This window comes from Cetorhinus maximus, chromosome 1, assembly GCF_964194155.1.
Source record: "Cetorhinus maximus chromosome 1, sCetMax3.hap1.1, whole genome shotgun sequence".
Lineage (NCBI taxonomy): Eukaryota > Metazoa > Chordata > Chondrichthyes > Lamniformes > Cetorhinidae > Cetorhinus > Cetorhinus maximus.
Window position 1 is genome coordinate 215,155,123 of NC_135879.1, and position 19,149 is coordinate 215,174,271.

The following is a 19,149-nucleotide window of genomic DNA, read 5'->3' on the forward strand; positions in this document are numbered from 1 at the left end:
AGGAGAGATTGGATAGACTGGGGTTACTTTCCCTGGAGCAGAGGAGATTGAGGTGGGGGACATGATTGAGGTGTATAAAATTATGAGGGGCATAGATAGGGTAGACAGGAAGGAACTTTTCCCCTTGGTGGAGGGATCAATAACTAGGGGGCATAGATTTAAGGTAAGGGCAGGAGGTTTAGAGGGGATATGAGGAAGAATTTTTTCACCCAGAGGGTGGTGGAAATCTGGAACTCACTGCCTGAAAGGGTGGTAGAGGCAGAAACCCTCATAACATTTAAGAAGTATTTGGATGTGCACTTGCGATGCCATGGCATACAAGGCCTAGTGCTGGAAAATGGGATTAGAATCATTAGGTACATGTTTGACTGGCACAGACTCGATGGGCCGAAGGGCCTTTTTCTGTGCTATAGACCTCTATGATTCTATGGCACATTGTTGTGGGTCTGGAGTCACATGTAGGCCAGACCAGGTAAGGATGGCAGATTTCCTTCCCTAAACAACATTAGTGAACCAGATGGTTTCGTGGTCATCATTAGACTTTTTAATTCCAGATTTTTATTGAATTTAAATTCCACCATCTGCCATGGCAGGATTCAAACCCAGGTCCCCAGATCATTACCCTGGGTCTCTAGATAACTAGCCCAGCAACAATACCACTACACCATTGCCTCCCCAACATGGCAGATGGAATATAAAGTGGAAAATGTGAAGTTATCCACTTTGGTAGGAAAAACAGAAATGCAGGGTATTTCTTAAATGGTGAGAGATTGGGAAGTGTTGATGTCCAAAGGGACCTGGGTGTCCTTTATCATAAGTCACTGATCGCTAACATGTAGCTGCAACAAGCAATTAGAAATGGTATGTCAGCCTTTATTGCAAGAGGATTTGTGTACAGGAATAAGGAAGTCTTCCTGCAGTGGGGCCTTGGTGAGACAGCACCTGGAGTATTGTGTGCAGTTTTGTTCTCCTTACCCAAGGAAGGATTTACTGGCCATACAGGGAGCGCAATGAAGGTTCACCAGACTAATCCCTGGGATGACAGGATTGTCCTATGAGGAGAGATTGAGGAGACTGGGCCTGTATTCTCTAGAGTTTAGAAGAATGAGAGGTGACCTCATTGAAGTGTACAAAATTCTTACAGGACTCTGCAGGGTAGATGCAGGAAGGATGTTTCCCCTAGTTGGGGGGTTCTAGAACCAGGGGACACAGTCTCAGAATAAGAGTTAGACCATTTAGAGATGAGGAATTTTTTCAGTCAGAGGGTAGTGAATCTTTGGAATTCTCCAGCCCAGAGGGCTATAGAGGCTTAATCGTTGAGTATATTCAAAGCAGAGGTCGACAGATCCAGAAAACAATGACATGAAGGGATATGTGAATAGTGTGGGAAAATGGAATTGAGGTAGAGGATCAGCCATGATCTAGTTAAATGGCAGAGAAGGCCTGAGGGGCCGAATGGCCTTCTCATGCACCTACGTTCCTATGTTCCTATGTTCAATGCGAAGTGCAGATAGAGACATTCGCTAGGGGGAATTAGTAATAGAGACAGTCATTGTAAATAGGAATAGAAGCAAATAGAGGAGTGTGGATAGAGATAGCTGGTGACAGAGTGTGAATGGAGACAGTCACTTTGGCAGATGGATTTTTATTGGCTCCCTCCAGAATCCCATTAAGATAAGAATATCCCACCTTTTTTGGTCCTTTGGATCTGCTACTTTTAAAACTCAGATGAACTTGAAAATATGTGGCCCCCTCCATCATACTCTTAATTACACCAGGGCTATGAAATGGGTTAGGTAGGCTAGGACCCAGTTAAACCAGGCTCAGTATCAGATTATCCAACAGGGCTTATTGGGGCCGAGCCTCTGCCTGTCAAGGCCCTTGGCATGACGGGGAAGGGCAAGAGTGGGTACAGTCTATATCAGGAATTCCATGTGTCTAAGCTCTCAGATGAGCCTGGCATAGGATTCTCAGTCAATGGGCAAAGAAAGGCTCTACCTGGGGATTCAGGCCATGATGGTGTACTGGATCCACAAGGAGACGACAATTGAGTTATTTATTTAAATATTTACTACACCTCCTTACAGAGTGGTCCCCTTAGTGCATAGTCTAATTATTTTGAGAGGCTCCCTGACATGCCAGAATTTGTGGCTTCTTCAGTAGGTGGGTGCCATAGAAATGGCTTCTAAGTGACAAGGGTGCCCACGGTGATAGGATAATTAATCAGGCCCTGGTCTGATTTCCATTCTACTATTCTGAAAACATGCCTATCCTTATCAGCTGCAGAAAACACTTGTGTATAATTCTAGTCACTGTGCTAAAAGTGAGATAAAAGCATTCCATAGGGAGCAGAGAACAGATACAGGAAATCTCCTTGTGCCACTTCCTACTCATATATCCTGTGTCATTCCTTGCCCCCACCACATTGTACCAAACCCTGTCTTCATCCACTGTGCCATTTTCTGCTCCCAATACCTGTGCCAAAATCCTTGTCCTTATGCAATGTGTCACTTCCTGCCCCAGTACGTTGTCATTTCCTGTCCTGTACCATAGAGAGAAAGAGAATTAAGTGCAAAAAAATAATCAAACCCTCACAGGTGAGCTTTCCTGCCATGCACCAGATTGTCCCTCATTCCTCCTGACAGGAATTACCTGACATCTGCTCTTTGCCTCACTTGGCGGCTGTTTGGAAATTCCCTGTGTTGGAACAACACTGCAAGTATTCAATGGGACACTATTTATATTTTTACTTCATGCGCTCATTAAGAAAGAAGCAGGAGCTCCTCCAACGACCCTCAAAAGAGCCTCATATGTGAACAGCAGCGATGAGAACTGAAGGTTCCAGACTAAATTAGTAAAGATCTGCCTAGAACGTTTCAAAAATCAAAGAAAATAAGGAAAATGAATACAGAAAGTGCCTGTGTGTGTGTGTGTGTGTGTGATCATAGAAGACAAGAATCCCATTAAACAAAGGAAAACAGAAAGATGAGGCTGAGAGTTACATAAAGCCAGCTCTCCTGGCTGTTCGGTGAGTAAATCCCTCATGTGGTGTCAGCTGTTCAGAAAGCTCTGCCTCAATCTCAGCTTCATCGCCCTCAGGGCAGGAGTTGGAGTACTGCGATTGGACTCAGTGCTCCTGGGTTAAAGAGAGGAAAAGTCAGCCAGGTTCCCACTCATGAGTAATCCCCGCTGGCCACTATACCCACAACCTCAGCCGAGGACAAGAGCAGGTTTGGCTTTGGGTAGTTCAATGACCTGCCAGCACTCAGTGTCAAGATTCACATTTAAAGGATGCCAACATTGGTGAGGCCCCTGGAAGCAACAGCACCCATCTTCAGAAAATGTGTGGAGGAAATCAGAGTGGGAGGAAATAAAGTCAATGAATTTTCAAAGGTAACAAGCTGACAGCTACACAGGGAGAAGGTGGTTTTGTCATCATGTGAAGAAGCCCCTGTCAGACCAGAAACACAAATAAAAGTCAGATAAAGTGCGGGTCTCAATTGGCACAGAAACCATAACAATTATTCATTCGTCATCTTGCAAATGCAGAAAGTGAAGCAGACCAAAGGGAAAAAGCAACAAAGCAGATAGTATCAGATCAGTATTGGCCTGTTAGTACATCACATGGAGCAGATCAAATGCACAGCCGGGAACGTGTGCTGTTATATGTGCTCGACAATGGGAAAAAGGCAGGTACTTCTCTGTGTAGAGGAGTACACAAAGACAGCCAAAAACCTAGAGTACAGCACTTCACACAGCACTACATCCATACATACACATAGGTGCTAAGAGAAAAGTGTCCTATAAACTCTATAATACTCAGCATTATAAGTAAATGAGTTGTACAAAGACCATTCTTCTAAGGTAAAAATAAGACAGACTAACAAAGCACGATCCCTACAAGTCTGATGTTAATGTATCACACAAAGTTCAGCACCGCATGCTTATGTAAACAAATACCAAGAATGCATTGAGATTTATAAATCAATATTTCCCTGCAAATTCAGTAAACAAAGAAAATCTAATCTGTGTCGCAGAATTAACATGAGGGCACATATTAGTCACAACATAGTCAATATGATTAGCAAAAGTGGAAACAATATCAGCTGTCATGTAAAGAAGGGAAAAGAAGGTTTTCTGATCATTTCTTTTCCCTGAAGCTAGTACCTCTGTTGTTCACAGATCCAAAAACTGGAAGAACAAGATATCCGACATGAACTAGCACCATCCTGGAGTCTTTGTTGCTGACGGCCGCTGAGACAGATGGCCCATGGAGCTGCTGCCCTCCAATCCCCTATATACATTCAAATGTGGAGCTGTGCCTGCAGCTGCCTCTCATACAAAGAACAGCAGGGCAATCAAGAGCACTCATTATCCAGAGACTTTATATCCTGTGGCACTCCAGCCAGCCAATCGGGGGTTACTGACCCCATTGTACTTGACACCCCCCCTCCAGCCCACATGAACCCCCCTCCCCTTCCCCCACAGACACAGCTTTCCTCTCTTTCTCTTCTGTAGCGTGTAAGTGTCAGTGTTGATATACTTGTGTACAAATGCGTGTGTGCGAGAATTTGGCCGTGTACGTACAATCTGAAATTTCATGTTTCAGAACTGTTGATATCAGGGAAATTTTGAGTAATGATTACAATCAGAGAGTGACACAGATTGGATGTTCGCTGAAATATAATTGCTTTTCAGAGGTGGATTTAAAGGGGCGACCTTTTTAAACCTCTGGCAATACCGGGCTTCCTTTTGAAATATCCAGTTTTCGATTGTGCTCCTGAAGCATAGGGGGCAGATCTGGAATTTGTGCAATAGTGTGAAACAGAACATGTGATCGAGAGCCGGCCACTGGGGGTTTTACATCTCTCCTGAATTGTAGCTTCATTGAAGTGAAAATTAAACAGGTCTCTATTTTCCTCCTAAAAATGTCATGGCTCCTGCTAGAACTACTTCTTGTGGTAAAGTGCTCCAGCTCCAATAAGCATTTATGTTATTCCTTGCAACCACTCTTCTCACCCTCCAATAGATTTCTACGAGCTCTACTTTCAAAAGCACTAGATGCCCTCCAATATTTCACATAAATAACCATCCTATGTGTCGACCATCACAGCCTGAGCCCAATGCCTTCCAGCAGGGTGCACTGATCAGGAGCAGGAACTCTGACTGTGATTCTTGTCCCTCACCGATGGTCCCAGGGACACTGGGACCTACTGCAGTCCTTGCTGTCACATCAGCTGAGATCAACCAAGTCAGGAGTCCACGATTTTATATAATACCATTCAAATCCCTGAAGCCTTCGACTTACTCTCTGTTACTACTGCTGCTCCATTCAATCATGTTTCCCCTTCTGCTGTTTCTCATCAATATTCTGCCACTCAGCGTCAATAGGCAGAATTGTCCACTCCCAGCAGCAGCAGAGGTTCGTGGTGGGTGGGGAATACAGCGCAAATGAAAAAAATCGGTCTCCCGATGGCAGGAAATGGCGGTGGGAACTTGCGGTCCCAACCATCGTGGCAGGAGAACAGCCAGACGCCATTCCCGTCAAAGGCTGTCAAGAAGCTGTTTACCATCTCATTAGCGGGATTCAAACTACCATCCAACTGGAATTGTCCTCCCACGCCCCCACTCCCCACCCCCCCCCCCGCCCCCCCACCCCCCACCCCCAACCTCCCACCTCCCCTGTCTGATCATCCCCCCACCAGCGGGAGTACACCCCGGCCCAAAACATGACCGGACCAGCCTGGCTGTTACGGGGGGAGTTCCAGGATTTTGACCTAGCGACAGTGAAGGAACAGTGATATATTTCCAAGTCAGAATGGTGAGTGACTTGGAGGGGAACTTCCAGGTGCTGATGTTCCCATCTATCTGCTGCCCTTGCCTTTCTAGGTGGCAGTGGTCATGGGTTTGGAAGGTGCTGTCTAAGGAGCCTTGGTGAATTCCTGCAGTGCATCTTGTAGATGGTACACACCGCTGCTACTGTGCGCCGGTGGCGGAGGGAGTGAATGTTTGTGGATGTGGTGCCGATCAAACGGGCTGCTTTGGCCTGGATGGTGTCAAGCTTCTTGTGTTGTACAAGCTGCACTCATCCAGGCAAGTGGGGAGTATTCCATCACACTCCTGACTTGTACCTTGTAGATGGTGGACAGGCTTTGAGGAGTCAGGAGGTGAGTTACTCGTCACATGATTCCTAGCCTCTGGTCTGTTCTTGTAGCCACAGTATTTATATGGCTAGTCCAGTTCAGTTTCTGGTCAATGGTAACCCCCAGGATGTTGATAGTGGGGGATTCAGTGATGGTAATGCCATTGAACATCAAAGGGCGACGGTTAGATTCTCTCTTGTTGGAGATGGTCATTGCCTGACACTTGTGTGGCGCGAATGTTACTTACCACTTGTCAGCCCAAGCCTGGATATTGTCCAGGTCTTGCTGCATTTGGACATGGACTGCTTCATAATCTGAGGAGTCGCAAATGATGCTGAACATCGTGCAATCATCAGTGAACATCCCCACTCCTGGTCTTATGATGGAAGGAAGGTCATTGATGAAGCAGCTGAAGATAGTTGGGCCGAGGACACTACCCTGAGGAACTCCTGCAGTGATGTCCTGGAGCTGAGATGACGTCCAACAACCACAACCATCTTCCTTTGTGCTAGGTATGACTGCAACCAGCGGAGAGTTTTCCCCCTGATTCCCATTGACTCCTGTTTTGCTAGGGCTCCCTAATGCCACACTCAGTGAAATGCTGCCTTTATGTCAAGGGCAGTCACTCTCACCTCACCTCAGGAGTTCAGCCCTTTTTTTTCTTGATTGGTAAGAGGATCAAAGGTTTCGGGGCGAAGGCGGGTGAATGGGGTTGAGAAACCTATCAGCCATGATTGAATGGCGGAGCAGACTCGATGGGCCGAATGGCCTAATTTCTGCTCCTATGTCTTATGGTCTTATGGTCTTTTGTCCCATGTTTGAACCAAGGCTGTAAGGAGGTCACGAGCTGAGTGGCCCTGGTGGAACCCAAACTAGGCATCAGTGAGCAGGTTATTGCTAAGCAAGTGCCACTTGATAGCACTATTGATGACCCCATCCATTACTTTACTGATGATCGAGAGTAGACTGATGGGGCGGTAATTGGCCGTGTTGGATTTGTCCTGCTTTTTGTGTACAGGACATACCTGGGCAATTTTCCACATAGCCGGGTAGATGCCAGTGTTGTAGCTGTACTGGAACAGCTTGGCTAGGGGCGTGACAAGTTCTGGAACACAAGTCTTCAGTACTATTGCCAGAATATTGTCAGGGCCCATAGCCTTTGTAGTATATTCAGCCATTTCTTGATATTATGTGGAGTGAATGGAATTGGCTGAAGATTGGCATCTGTGATGCTGGGCACCTCCGGAGGAGGCCGAGATAGAGATCTCTGGCTGAAGATTGTTGTGAATGCTTCAGCCTTATCTTTTGCACTGATGTGCTGGGCTCTTCCATCATTGAGGATGGGGATATTTGTGGAGGCTCCTCCTCCTGTGAGTTGTTTAATTGTCCACCACCATTCACAACTGGATATGGCAGGACTGCAGAGTTTAGATCTGATCCGTTAGTTGTGGGATCGCTTAGCTCTGTCTATCACTTGCTGCTTATGCTGTTTGGCATGCAAGTAGTCCTGTGTTATAGCTTCACCAGGTTGACACCTCATTTTTAGGTATGCCTGGTGCTGCTCCTGGCATACCCTCCTGCACTCTTCATTGAACCAGGGTTGATCCCCTGGCTTGATGGTACTGGTAGAGTGGGGAATATGCCAGGCCATGAGGTTACACATTGTGTTCGAGTACAATTCTGTTGCTGCTGATGGCCCACAGCACCTCATGGATGCCAAGTATGTTTCTCCCTCTTGTTGGTTCCCTCACCACCTGCTGCAGACCCAGTCTGGCAACTATGCCAGTTAGGACTCGGCCAGCTCGGTCAATAGTCATGCTACCAAGCCACTCTTGGTGATGGACATTGAAGTCCCCCACCCAGAGTACATTCTGTGCCTTTGCCACCCTCAGTGGTTCTTCCAAGTGGTGTTCAACATGGAGGAGCACTGATTCATCAGCTGAGGGAGGGCAGTACGTGGTAATCAGCAGGAGGTTTCCTTGTCCATGTTTGACCTGATGCCATGAGACGTCATGGGGTTCAGAGTTGATGTTGAGGACTCCCAGAACAACTCCCTCCCGACTGTATACCACTGTGCCACCACCTCTGCTGGGTCTGTCCTGCCAGTGGGGCAGGACATACCCAAGGATGGTGATGGTCTGGGACATTATCTGTTAGGTATGATTCTGTGAGGATGACTTTGTCAGGCTGCTGCTTGACTAGTCTGTGAGACAGCTCTCCCAATTTTGGCACTAGCCCCCAGATGTTAGTAAGGAGGACTTTGCAGGGTCGACAGGGCTGATGTTGCTGTTGTCGTTTATGGTGTCTAGGTCGATGCCAGGTGGACCATCCAGTTTTATTCCTTTTTTGTGACTTTGTAGTGGTTTGTTACAAAGGGCATTTAAGAGTCAACCATGTTGCTGTGGATCTGGGGTCACATGTAGTTCACAAGTAAGGACACCAGATTTCCCACCCTAAAGGGCATTAGTGAACCAGATGGGTTTTTACAACAATCAACAATGGTTTCATGGTCATCAATAAACTTTTAGTTCCAGATTTTTATTGAATTCAAATTCCACCATCGTGGTGGGATTCAAAGCCGGGTCCCCAGAGCATTACCCTGGGTGTCTGGGTTACTAGTCCAGCAACAATACCATTACGCCATCGCCTCCCCCTTGTTAACCATGCTTCCTCACTGGATGGCTGCAGGGGGCCGCTCTCACCGTTGGCACATGCATGGCCACGGTCCTGCCCTGTCAGCTTGGCAGCTCGCTCTTCATGTGAGGGGGCAGAGATTGGGCATATCCCCTCCCACCTTCTCTCTCTCATGCCTGTTGTGTGCTGTCTTCTCCTGAGTGAAAATAGAAGATGGTTTGTGAGTACTTGTGATTCAGGTGACATTCACATGCTGCCAAATTCCACCACTGACCTGTGGCAGTTGTGTGTGCCACTACTCCTAGTCCCCAAGGGTACTTCAGCAGCACCCTCCACACTTGCAAGCTTCTGCAGCAAGAAGGACAAGGACAACAGAGACATGGCAGGAGCAGCAGCATCTGCAGTTGCCCTCTCACCAACCAGACACCCTCCCTTCAGAATTTGTGCCTTCTGTGTGGCTGGGTCAGCAACCCACAGTCGCGTCCCTACGAGCAGACCTCATGGACTGTAGTGGGGCTACAAGGCAGCGCCCCAGCACCTTGCAAAGGGCTTTTATGTATGGGCAGCACAGATGGTGGCCTTGCAATTGAGGCCTGTCCTGAGTCACTGGGGACAATGCGCTGCAATATCGAGCCCCACTGCTCCCCGAGCCACGACAAATGTGAAAAGGTTTGATCAAGCCACCTAATTGTTTAATTTAAGTTAACAGAATATGAGCACCAGGTTTGTAAACTTAATAAGTAAATAACTGTTTATTGAACAAATTGTCTTTAACCAGTGGCAAAAGAAGAAATATGAACTGCTAATTTCTAACTCTCTAACCTAAACGCTACCCCTTCTTATATCCTTATACACACTCATACAAGACACATAAGACACGTAAAAACATGGGTTTTAAGGGTGAAGTAAAACAGTTCAATAGCACCAATTACAGAGTACAGGATTCAATGGGTTGATTTTCACAGAATCACAGTGCAGAAGAGGCCCTTCGGCCCATCGAGTCTGCACCGACACGTGAGAAAAAACCTGACCTACCTACCTAATCCCATTTACCAGCACTTGGCCCATAGCCTTGAATGTTATGACGTGCCAAGTGCTCATCCACGTACTTTTTAAAGGATGTGAGGCAACCCGCCTCCACCACCCTCCCAGGTAGCGCATTCCAGACCGTCACCACCCTCTGAGTAAAAATGTTTTTCCTCACAACAAAAACAACCCAAGTCTATCCAACCTCTCTTCATAACTTAAATGTTTCATCCCAGGCAACATCCTGGTGAATCTCCTCTGCACCCCCTCCAAAGCAATCACATCCTTCCTATAATGTGGCGACCAGAACTGCTTACAGTACTCCAGCTGTAGGTCACCAAGATTCTATGCAACTCCAACATGACCTCCCTACTTTTGTAATCTATGCCTCAACTGATAAAGGCAAGTGTCCCATATGCCTTTTTCACCACCCCACTAACATGCCCCTCAGAGATCTATGGACACACACGCCAAGGTCCCTTCGTTCCTCAGAACTTCCTAGTGCCATGCCGTTCATTGAATACTTCCTTGTCAAGTTACTCCTTCCAAAGTGTATCACCTCACACTTTTCAGGGTTAAATTCCATCTGCCACTTATCTGCCCATTTGACCATCCCATCTATATCTTCCTGTGGCCCAAGACACTCAACCTCACTGTTAACCACCTGGCCAATCGTCATGTCATCTGCAAACTTACTAATCCTACCCCCAACATAGTCATCTATGTCGTTTATATAAATGACAAATAATAAGGGACCGAGCACAGATCCCTGTGGTACGCCACTGGACACTGGCTTCCAGTCACTAAAGCATCCTTCTGTCATCACCTTCTGCCTCCTACAACTAAGCCAATTTTGAATCCACCTTATCAAATTACCCTGTATCCCATGTGCATTTGCCTTCTTTATAAGTCTCCCATGTGGGACCTTGTCAAAGGCTTTGCTGAAATCCATATAAACTACATCAACTGCACTATTCTCATCTACACACCTGGTCACCACCTCAAAAAATTCAATCAAATTTGTTAGGCATTACCTCCCTCTGACAAAGCCATGCTGACTATCCCTGATCAAACCTTGCCTCTCCAAGTGGAGATAGATTCTCTCCTTCAGAAATTTCTCCAATAGTTTCCCTACCACTGACATGAGACTCACTGGCCTGTAGTTCCCTGTCTTATTTCTACAACCCTTCTTAAATAGCGGAACCACATTAGCTGTTCTCCAGTCCTCTGGCACCTCCCCGTGGCCAGACAGCAATTAAAAATTTGGGTCAGAGCCCCTGCAATCTCCTCCCTTGCCTCCCTCAGTAGTCTGGGACACAAATCATCTGGACCTGGAGATTTGTTCACTTTTAAGCCTGCCAACATCTCCAATACCTTGTCACTCCCTATATCAATTTGCTTAAAAACATCGCAGTCTCTCTCCCCGAGCTCGATACCTTCATCCTCATTCACTTTTGACCAATGTCTTTCAAATTCCTTTCAGTTCTTGTTGAGGACATGAGGTGGTCTTCCAGCACTTTCAGTATTTAGTTCACTGGTTGAGCACTTGTCTTTCAATGTCTCTAACAGTGATTTTCCCCTTTGCCTCTTCACAGGGGTTTTCAGAGAGAGAGCAAGTTATAGAGAAATGAGGAGAAAAAGTCAGCTAGCTTTAATTGTAGAAGTACAGAATCTTACACAGAGCTCCAGGTTTCAGAACTTGAGTGGTGGCTGGAGTCACTGTTATGTATCCGCGAGGCAGAGGACTACGTGGATATCATGTTTAAGGAGGTGGTCACACCTCAGATCAGAAGCATACGGCCAAAGAGGGAATGGGTGACCGCCAGGCAGTCTAAGAGAACCAGACAGGTTGTGCAGGAGCCCCCTGTGTCTATCCTGCCTGCTAATCAGTTTTCCATTTTGGATGGTGAAAAAGGCATATGGGACACTTGCCATTATCAATCGAGGCCTAGATTACAAAAGTAGGGAGGTCATGTTGGAGTTGTATAGAACCTTGGTGAGGCCACAGCTGGAGTACTGTGTGCAGTTCTGGTCGCCACATTATAGGAAGGATGTGATTGCACTGGAGGGGGTGCAGAGGAGATTCACCAGGATGTTGCCTGGGATGAAACATTTAAGTTATGAAGAGAGGTTGGATAGACTTGGGTTGTTTTCATTGGAACAGAGAAGACTGAGGGGTGACCTGATCGAGGTGTACAAGATTATGAGGGGCATGGAAAGGGTGGATAGGGAGCAGCTGTTCCCCTTAATTGAAGGGTCAGTCACAAGGGGGCATAAGTTCAAGATGAGGGGCAGGAGGTTTAGGGAGGATGTGAGGAAAAACCTTTTTACCCAGAGGGTGGTGACGGTCTGGAATGCGCTGCCTAGGAGGGTGGTGGTGGCGGGTTGCCTCACATCCTTTAAAAAGTACGTGGATGAGCACTTGGCACGTCATAATATTCAAGACTATGGGCCAAGTGCGGATAAATGGGATTAGGTAGGTAGGTCAGGTGTTTCTCACGTGTCGGTGCAGACTCGATGGGCCATAGGGCCTCTTCTGCACTGTGATTCTGTGATTCTATGAGGGTGATGGTTCCTTAGGGGAGTGCAGCCAGAGCCAAACCTGTGGCACCATGGGCGGCTCAGCTATACAGTAGGGGAGGGAGAAGATTGGAAGGGCAATAGTGATAAGGGATTCCATAGTCAGGAGATCAGACAGGCGTTTCTGCAGCAGTAAACATGACTCCAGGATGGTGTGTTTCCTCCCTGGTGCCAGGGTCAAGGATGTCACGGAGAGGCTGTAAGACATCCTTTGGGGTGGAGGGGATCAGCAAGAAGTCATGGTCCACATTGGTACCAATGACATAGGTAGGAAGAGGGATGAAGTCCTGAAAGCAGATTTCAGGGAGTTAGGAAGGAAATTAAAAAGCAGGACCTCAAGAGCAGTAATCTCAGGATTATTCCCAGTGCCACGTGCTAGTGAGCATAGGAATAGGAGGATTGGTCAATTAAATACGTGGCTGAAGAACTGGTGTAGGAGGGAGGGCATCATATTTCTGAGGTATTGGGACAGGTTCTGGGGCAGGTGGGACTTGTACAAACTGGACAGGTTACATCATAACAGGACTGGGACTGATATACTCGCAAGGAGATTTGCTAGTGCTGTTGGGGTGGGTTTAAACTAGCTTGCCGGGGTGGGTGGGAACCTGAGAGGTGGCCCAAATTGGAAACAAGTAAAGTTGGTAACAGGAAGTAGTAGTGAGACTAGAAGGCAGGAGAAACAAAGCAGAGCATTGAGTATGCTTTGAATGCGGAATGATGTCAAAAAAATTAAGTTAAGGGCACTCTACCTGAATGCGTGTAGCATTTGCAATAAAGTAAGATGATCTAAAGGCACAAATAGAGGTAAATGGGCATGATATAATTGCCATTACAGAAACATGGCTGCATGGTGACCAAGAATGGGAACTGAATATTCAAGGATATTCAACATTTAGAAAGGACAGACAAGAAGGGAAAGGAGGAAGAGTTATGCTGATAATAAGGGATGGGATCAGTACATTAGTAAGGGAGGATCTCATATCGGAAGAACAACGTGTGGAATCTGTTTGGGTGGAGCTAAGAAACAGCAAAGGACAGCAGACAATAGTTGGAGTTGTTTATAGGCCACCAAATAGTAGTGGTAATACAGGGCATGGTATTAATCGGGAGATGAGAGAAGCATGTAGCATAGGAAATACAGTAATCATGGGTGACAACCTGCATATAGACTGGGTAAACCAATTAAGCACTAATGCTGTGGAAGACGAGTTTCTGGAGTGGTTTTCTAGAGCAGTATGTTGAGGAGCCAACTAGAGGACAGGCTATTTTAGATCTAGTATTATGTAATGAAAATGAATAATCTTGTTGTAAAAGAACCTTTAAGGATGAGTGACGACATTATGATAGAATTTTACATTATATTTGAAAGTGAGGCAGTTCACTCTGAAGCAATGATGTTAAAATTGAATAAAGGAAATTATGAAGACATGAGGGACAAATTGGCTGAGGTGGATTGGGAAAATGCATTATGGGTATGACTGTACATAGGCAATGGATCATCTTCAAAGAACTGTTACATAGCTTACAGCACCTATACATTCCTTCAAGGTGCAAAAATACAAAAAGTCAGTCAACTGTGGCTGACAGAGGAAGTTAAGAATTGTAAACGATTAAAAGAAAAGGCTTATAAAGTTGCCAGAAGTAGTAGTAAACCTGAAGATTGGGAGATTTTTAGAATACAGCAAAGGATGACCAAGAAACTGATAAAGAAAGGGAGAATAGAATATGAATGCAATCTAGCAAAAAACATAAAAACAGACTGTAAAAGCTTCTATAGGTATGTGAAAAGGAAGTGTTCAGCTAAGACAAATGGGGGTCCATTGCAGGCAGAGTCAGGAGAATTCATATTGGGGAATAGAGAAATGGCAAGAAGCTAAATGATTAATCTGTGTCTGTTTTCACTGAGGAAGATACAGGAAATCCCCCAGATTTAGAGATCCAAGGGACTAGGGAGAATGAGGAGTTGAAGGAAATTAGTATAAGTAAGAAAGTTGTATTGGAGAAATTAATGGGGCTGAAAGTTGATAAGTCCCTGGACTAGTAACCCAGAGACCCAGGGTAATGCTGTAGGGACCTGGGTTTGAATCCCACCAGGGCAGATGGTGGAATTTGAAATCAATAAGAGTCAGGAATTAAAAGTCTAATGATGACCATGAAATCATTGTTGCTTGTTGTAAAAACCCATCACTAATGTCCTTTAGGGAAGGAAATCTGCTGTCCTTACCTGGTCTGGCCTACATGGGACTCTAGACCCATAGCAATGTGGCTGACTCTTAAAATTGCCCTCTGAACAAGAGCAATTAGAGGTGGGCAATAAATGCTGGCCTAGCCAGCAATGCCCACATCCCATGAACAAATATAAAAAAAACGTCCCTGGGACCTGATATTCTGCATCCCAGAGTGTTGAAAGAGGTTGCTATAGAGATAGTGGATGCATTGGTGATCATTTTCCAAAATTCTATAGATTCTGGATTGGCTCCTGAAGATTGGAAGGTAACAAATGTCATCCCACTATTTAAGAAGAGAAGGAGAGAGAACTACACACCTGTTAGCCTTACATCAGTAGTAGGGAAAATGCTAGAATCTATTATAAGGGATGTGATAAATGGATACTTGGATAATCATGATCTGATTGGGCATAGTCAACATGGGTTTGCAAATGGGAAATTATGTTTGACCAACTTATTGGGAGTTTTTTGAGCATTTTATTAACCAAATTGATAAAGGAGAGCTGGGTGTAGTATATTTGGATTTTCAGAAGGCTTTTGATAAAGTCCCCCACAGAAGGTTGATTAGCAAAATAAAAGCACATGGGATAGGGGGCAATATACTGGCATGGATTAAGGATTGTCTAATTGGCAGAAAACAGAGAGTAGAAATAAATGGGTCATTCTCACATTAGCAGGCTGTAACTAATGGGGTACCGCAAGGATCAGGACTTGGGGCCCCAGCTTTTCACAATATATATAAATGATTTGGATGTGGCAATCAAATGTAATATTTCCAAGTTCGTGTATGATACAAAGGAACAGATGCGCAGAGTATTCTTTAAGTGGTAAAAGATTAGAAAGTGTAGGTGTACAAAGGGACCTGGGTGTCCTTGTCCATAAGTCACTGAAGGTTAACATGCAAGTACAGCAAGCTATTAGGAAGGCTAATGGAATGTTAGCCTTTGTTGCAAGAGGATTTGAGTACAGGAGCATTGAAGTCTTGCTTCAATTGTATAGAAGCTTGGTTAGACCGCACCTGGAGTACTGTGTGCAGTTTTCATCCCCTTACCTCAGAAAGGATATTATTGCCATAGAGAGAGTGCAACAAAGGTTCACCAGACTTGTTCCGGGGATGGCGGGACTGTCTTATGAAGAGAGATTGGGGGAACTGGGCCTGTATTCTCTAGAGTTTCGAAGAATGAGAGGTGATCTCATTGAAACCTACAAAATACTTAAAGGAATAGACAGGGTCGATGTCTAGAACCAGGGGACACAATTTCAAAATAAGGGGGAAGCCACTTAGGGCTGAGATGAGGAGAAATTTCTTTATTCGGAGGGTTGTGAATCTTTGGAATTCTCTATCCCAGAGGGCTGTGAAAGCTCAGTCACTGAGTATGTTTAAGATAGAGATTGATAGATTTCTGATTAACAATAAGGTAAAGGGTTATGGGGGTAGTGTGGGTAAAAGGCATTGAAGTGCTCAATCAGCCATGATCATATTGAATGGCGGAGCAGGTTCGACAGGCTGAATGGCCTTCTCCTGTTCCTATGTTCCTAACCTCAAACTGTTGCCATGCAGAGGGATGGCATTGTTAGCTAGGGAACAGAGTTTGGAGCAGGGGTTAAAAACAATGGCTTCAGTCTTCCCAATATTTAATTGGAGGAAATTTCTACTCATCCAATACTGGACGTCGGATTTAGCAACAGTGGAGGAGTCGAGAGAGGTGGGGTGATGGTGTTATCAGTTTGTATGAAAACTAAAGCTGTGCTTTCAGATGATATCGCCAAAGGAAAAATAAAAATAGGAGAGGGCTAAGGATAGATCTTTGATGAACACCAGACCTCATTGTATCCATTCTGTTCAATCACTATAACCAATGACATTTATCCCTTCTAGCTCTGCCAGGAAAACTGCTTCTTGAACATCAGTTAAAGAAAAGGAAGCCTTGTACTGGTATAACATCAATGGCTTCAGGACACCTTGAATCTCTTCACAGCCAATTTACTGTTTTGGGACAGTGAACACTGTGACTAGGAAGGCAAATGTAGCAGTTGATGCAAAAACAGCAATGAAATGAATGAGCAGTTGATCTATTGGTGGCGTTAATAAATATTACATACAAATATAAGTGTGCTGGAGTCCAAAACTAGAGGCCTTAAATATTGGATCATTCGTTTCATACTTAAAATTAATTTATAGATACAGGTTAAATTACATGGTTACATTTATTAGCGTGGGTTTATTGTTATTCTTGTGTCTCTGCCACTGTGGCAACCGGAATGTTCTACTAACCGGAATTTCTGGTATCCCCCAGTGCAAATCATCACTTTGCGAACTGGAAGCCATTCAGAAGTTATCCGGAACCGGAAGATTTCCCAGCACTGTCAGATCACGTCGGTATGGCTAGCCAAGCTCCCGGTAGAAGCGCTGGTAGTCCTTCTTGTTGTAATTTGTGCATTGTCGTGAATTATAAACCCCATCCTGCCATTCTGGCAATCAGAGAAAATCCGAGATGAGAAGCACAAAAGAGTCGTGTTGACACTCAAACAAAAAAGTGGACGTTTGTAGACATATTGATAAGGGCGAGAATCAGAAGGTTTTGGTGCAAGAATAGAATGTTGGCTCATCCGTGAAATACGAGATCAAGGCTCAAAAGGAATCATTGCTGAAGATTTTCGCTAGTTCTGAATCAAATAAAGATGTCGAAGGAAACCCTATTCTGCATGCACCTAAATTAGAGCAGCCAGAGAGTGTTTTGCATGAATGGTTTTCGCTGAAATACCCAGAGGGTGTGCCTGTCTCCAGCCCAATGCCCATTGAAAAGGCAAAAACTTTTTACGTGGAAGTGAATTTGACTGAACCATGTGCATGTCTGATGGATGCCCTTCAAGTTTAAAATTTGCCATGCAAGGTTAGGTGTATCTGGTAATTGATTGAACAAATTTGTTGAGAGAAGACTTGTTACTCTGCGCAAGAGGTGATGCAATTGCACATTTTGCACTCTACTGCCATGCAGAAGGCAAAGAGGCAAGTTGACGTCAGGGTTTTATTCAAGAAAGCATCCAGGGCTTACACTAGGGCCCAATCTCCTACACCTTCTTCACCTACAGTGTAGAAGATGTTGAGGACTCTGAGGCATTGCCATCCCTGATTGCCTCCTGAATCTCCAAAGAATGATTAGAGTATAAAGAGTACTGTACTCCTTGTATTGTAAGAGTATCGTAAGAGTATTGTACTCCTTGACTGCTGAGTAGCTGTAGATTATTTTATGCTTCATATGTTTTAATGTACTGTACTTTAATTCTTTGAAAATTTACGCTACAAGTATTGCTCTGTATTCCATTGGTAAATAGAACGCCCTGTTAACCAGCATTTTTAGTTAGTGAGCACCACCCATTTCCAGAGCGTGCCAGATAACAAACATTTTGCCATACAATGTTGAAAAATGCAGTTGGTCAAAAATCAAATGAATTGAAGAAGAAGCACTGTTTGTCCATTCAGAAGATGCATTAAAGTTTGACTTTAAACTCGTGCTTTGTGTTAAAATGCAATCTTAGCAAAAGTATTTGTTAACTTTTCTGTAAGTATTTAATTTCAGATGCAAATGAACATTGTGCAGTTCCATCAGGAGTCTCTAGGTGGTGCTGCGATGATCTTCACTGCCTTACGCTTCCAATACTGAATCCGACACCTGTTCTTCCTCACTGCATTTCAATCACCACTTTCCTTGTCTTGTTCATTCCTCTCCAGGATCTTAAAACTGACACATTTAATTTCCCTCAGTCCCTCTATCCTTCTACAGAGGGATCTGGGTGTCCTGGTACATGACTCACAAAAAGTTAGTATGCGGGTACAGCAAGTGATTAGGAAGGCAAATGGGATATTGTTGTTTACTGCAAGGGGAAAGGAATATAAAGACTACACCTGGAGTACTGTGTACAGTTTTGGTCTCCTTACTTAAGAAAGGATATAATTGCATTAGAAGCAGCTCAGAGTAGGGTCATTCAACTGATTCCTGGGATGAAGGGGATAGTTTATGAGGAAAGTTTTGTTTTAATTCATTTAGAGGATGTGAGAATTGCTGTCGAGGCCAGCATTTATTACCCATCCCTAATTGCCCTTGAGAAGGTGGTGGTGAGCTGCCTTCTTGAACCGCTACAGTCCATGTGGCGTGGGTACACCCACAGTGCTGTTAGGGAGGGAGTTCCAGGATTTTAACCCAGTGACAGTGAAGGAACGGTGATATATTTCCAAGTTAGGATGGTGAGTGGCTTTGAGGGGAATTTCCAGGTGGTGGTGTTCCTATCTATCTTCTACCCTTGTCCTTTTAGATGGTATTGGTCGTGGGTTTGGAGGGTGCTGCCTCAGGAGCCTTGGTGGACAGATTGGGCATCCATTGGAGTTTCAAAAAATGAAAGGTGATCTTATTGAAACATAGAAGATCCTGAGGGGACTTGACAGAGTGGATACTGAGAGGATGTTCACCTTGTATGAGGGACCAGAACTCGGGGACACAGTTCAAAAATAAGGGGTCTCCCATTTGAGACGGAGATGA

At 44.9% G+C, this 19,149-nt stretch overlaps 1 protein-coding gene across 1 annotated transcript in view; it reads right to left on the reverse strand.

Annotated features, from left to right (window-relative positions):
- ark2ca (arkadia (RNF111) C-terminal like ring finger ubiquitin ligase 2Ca) overlaps window positions 1-4,228 on the reverse strand; it is a 42,010-nt gene extending 37,782 nt beyond the window's left edge. The window contains exon 1 of the mRNA XM_078552951.1: window positions 4,168-4,228. Coding sequence (XP_078409077.1) covers window positions 4,168-4,228 — 61 coding nt within the window. The remainder of the gene's footprint in view (window positions 1-4,167) is intronic.
- Window positions 4,229-19,149: the final 14,921 nt, after the last annotated feature.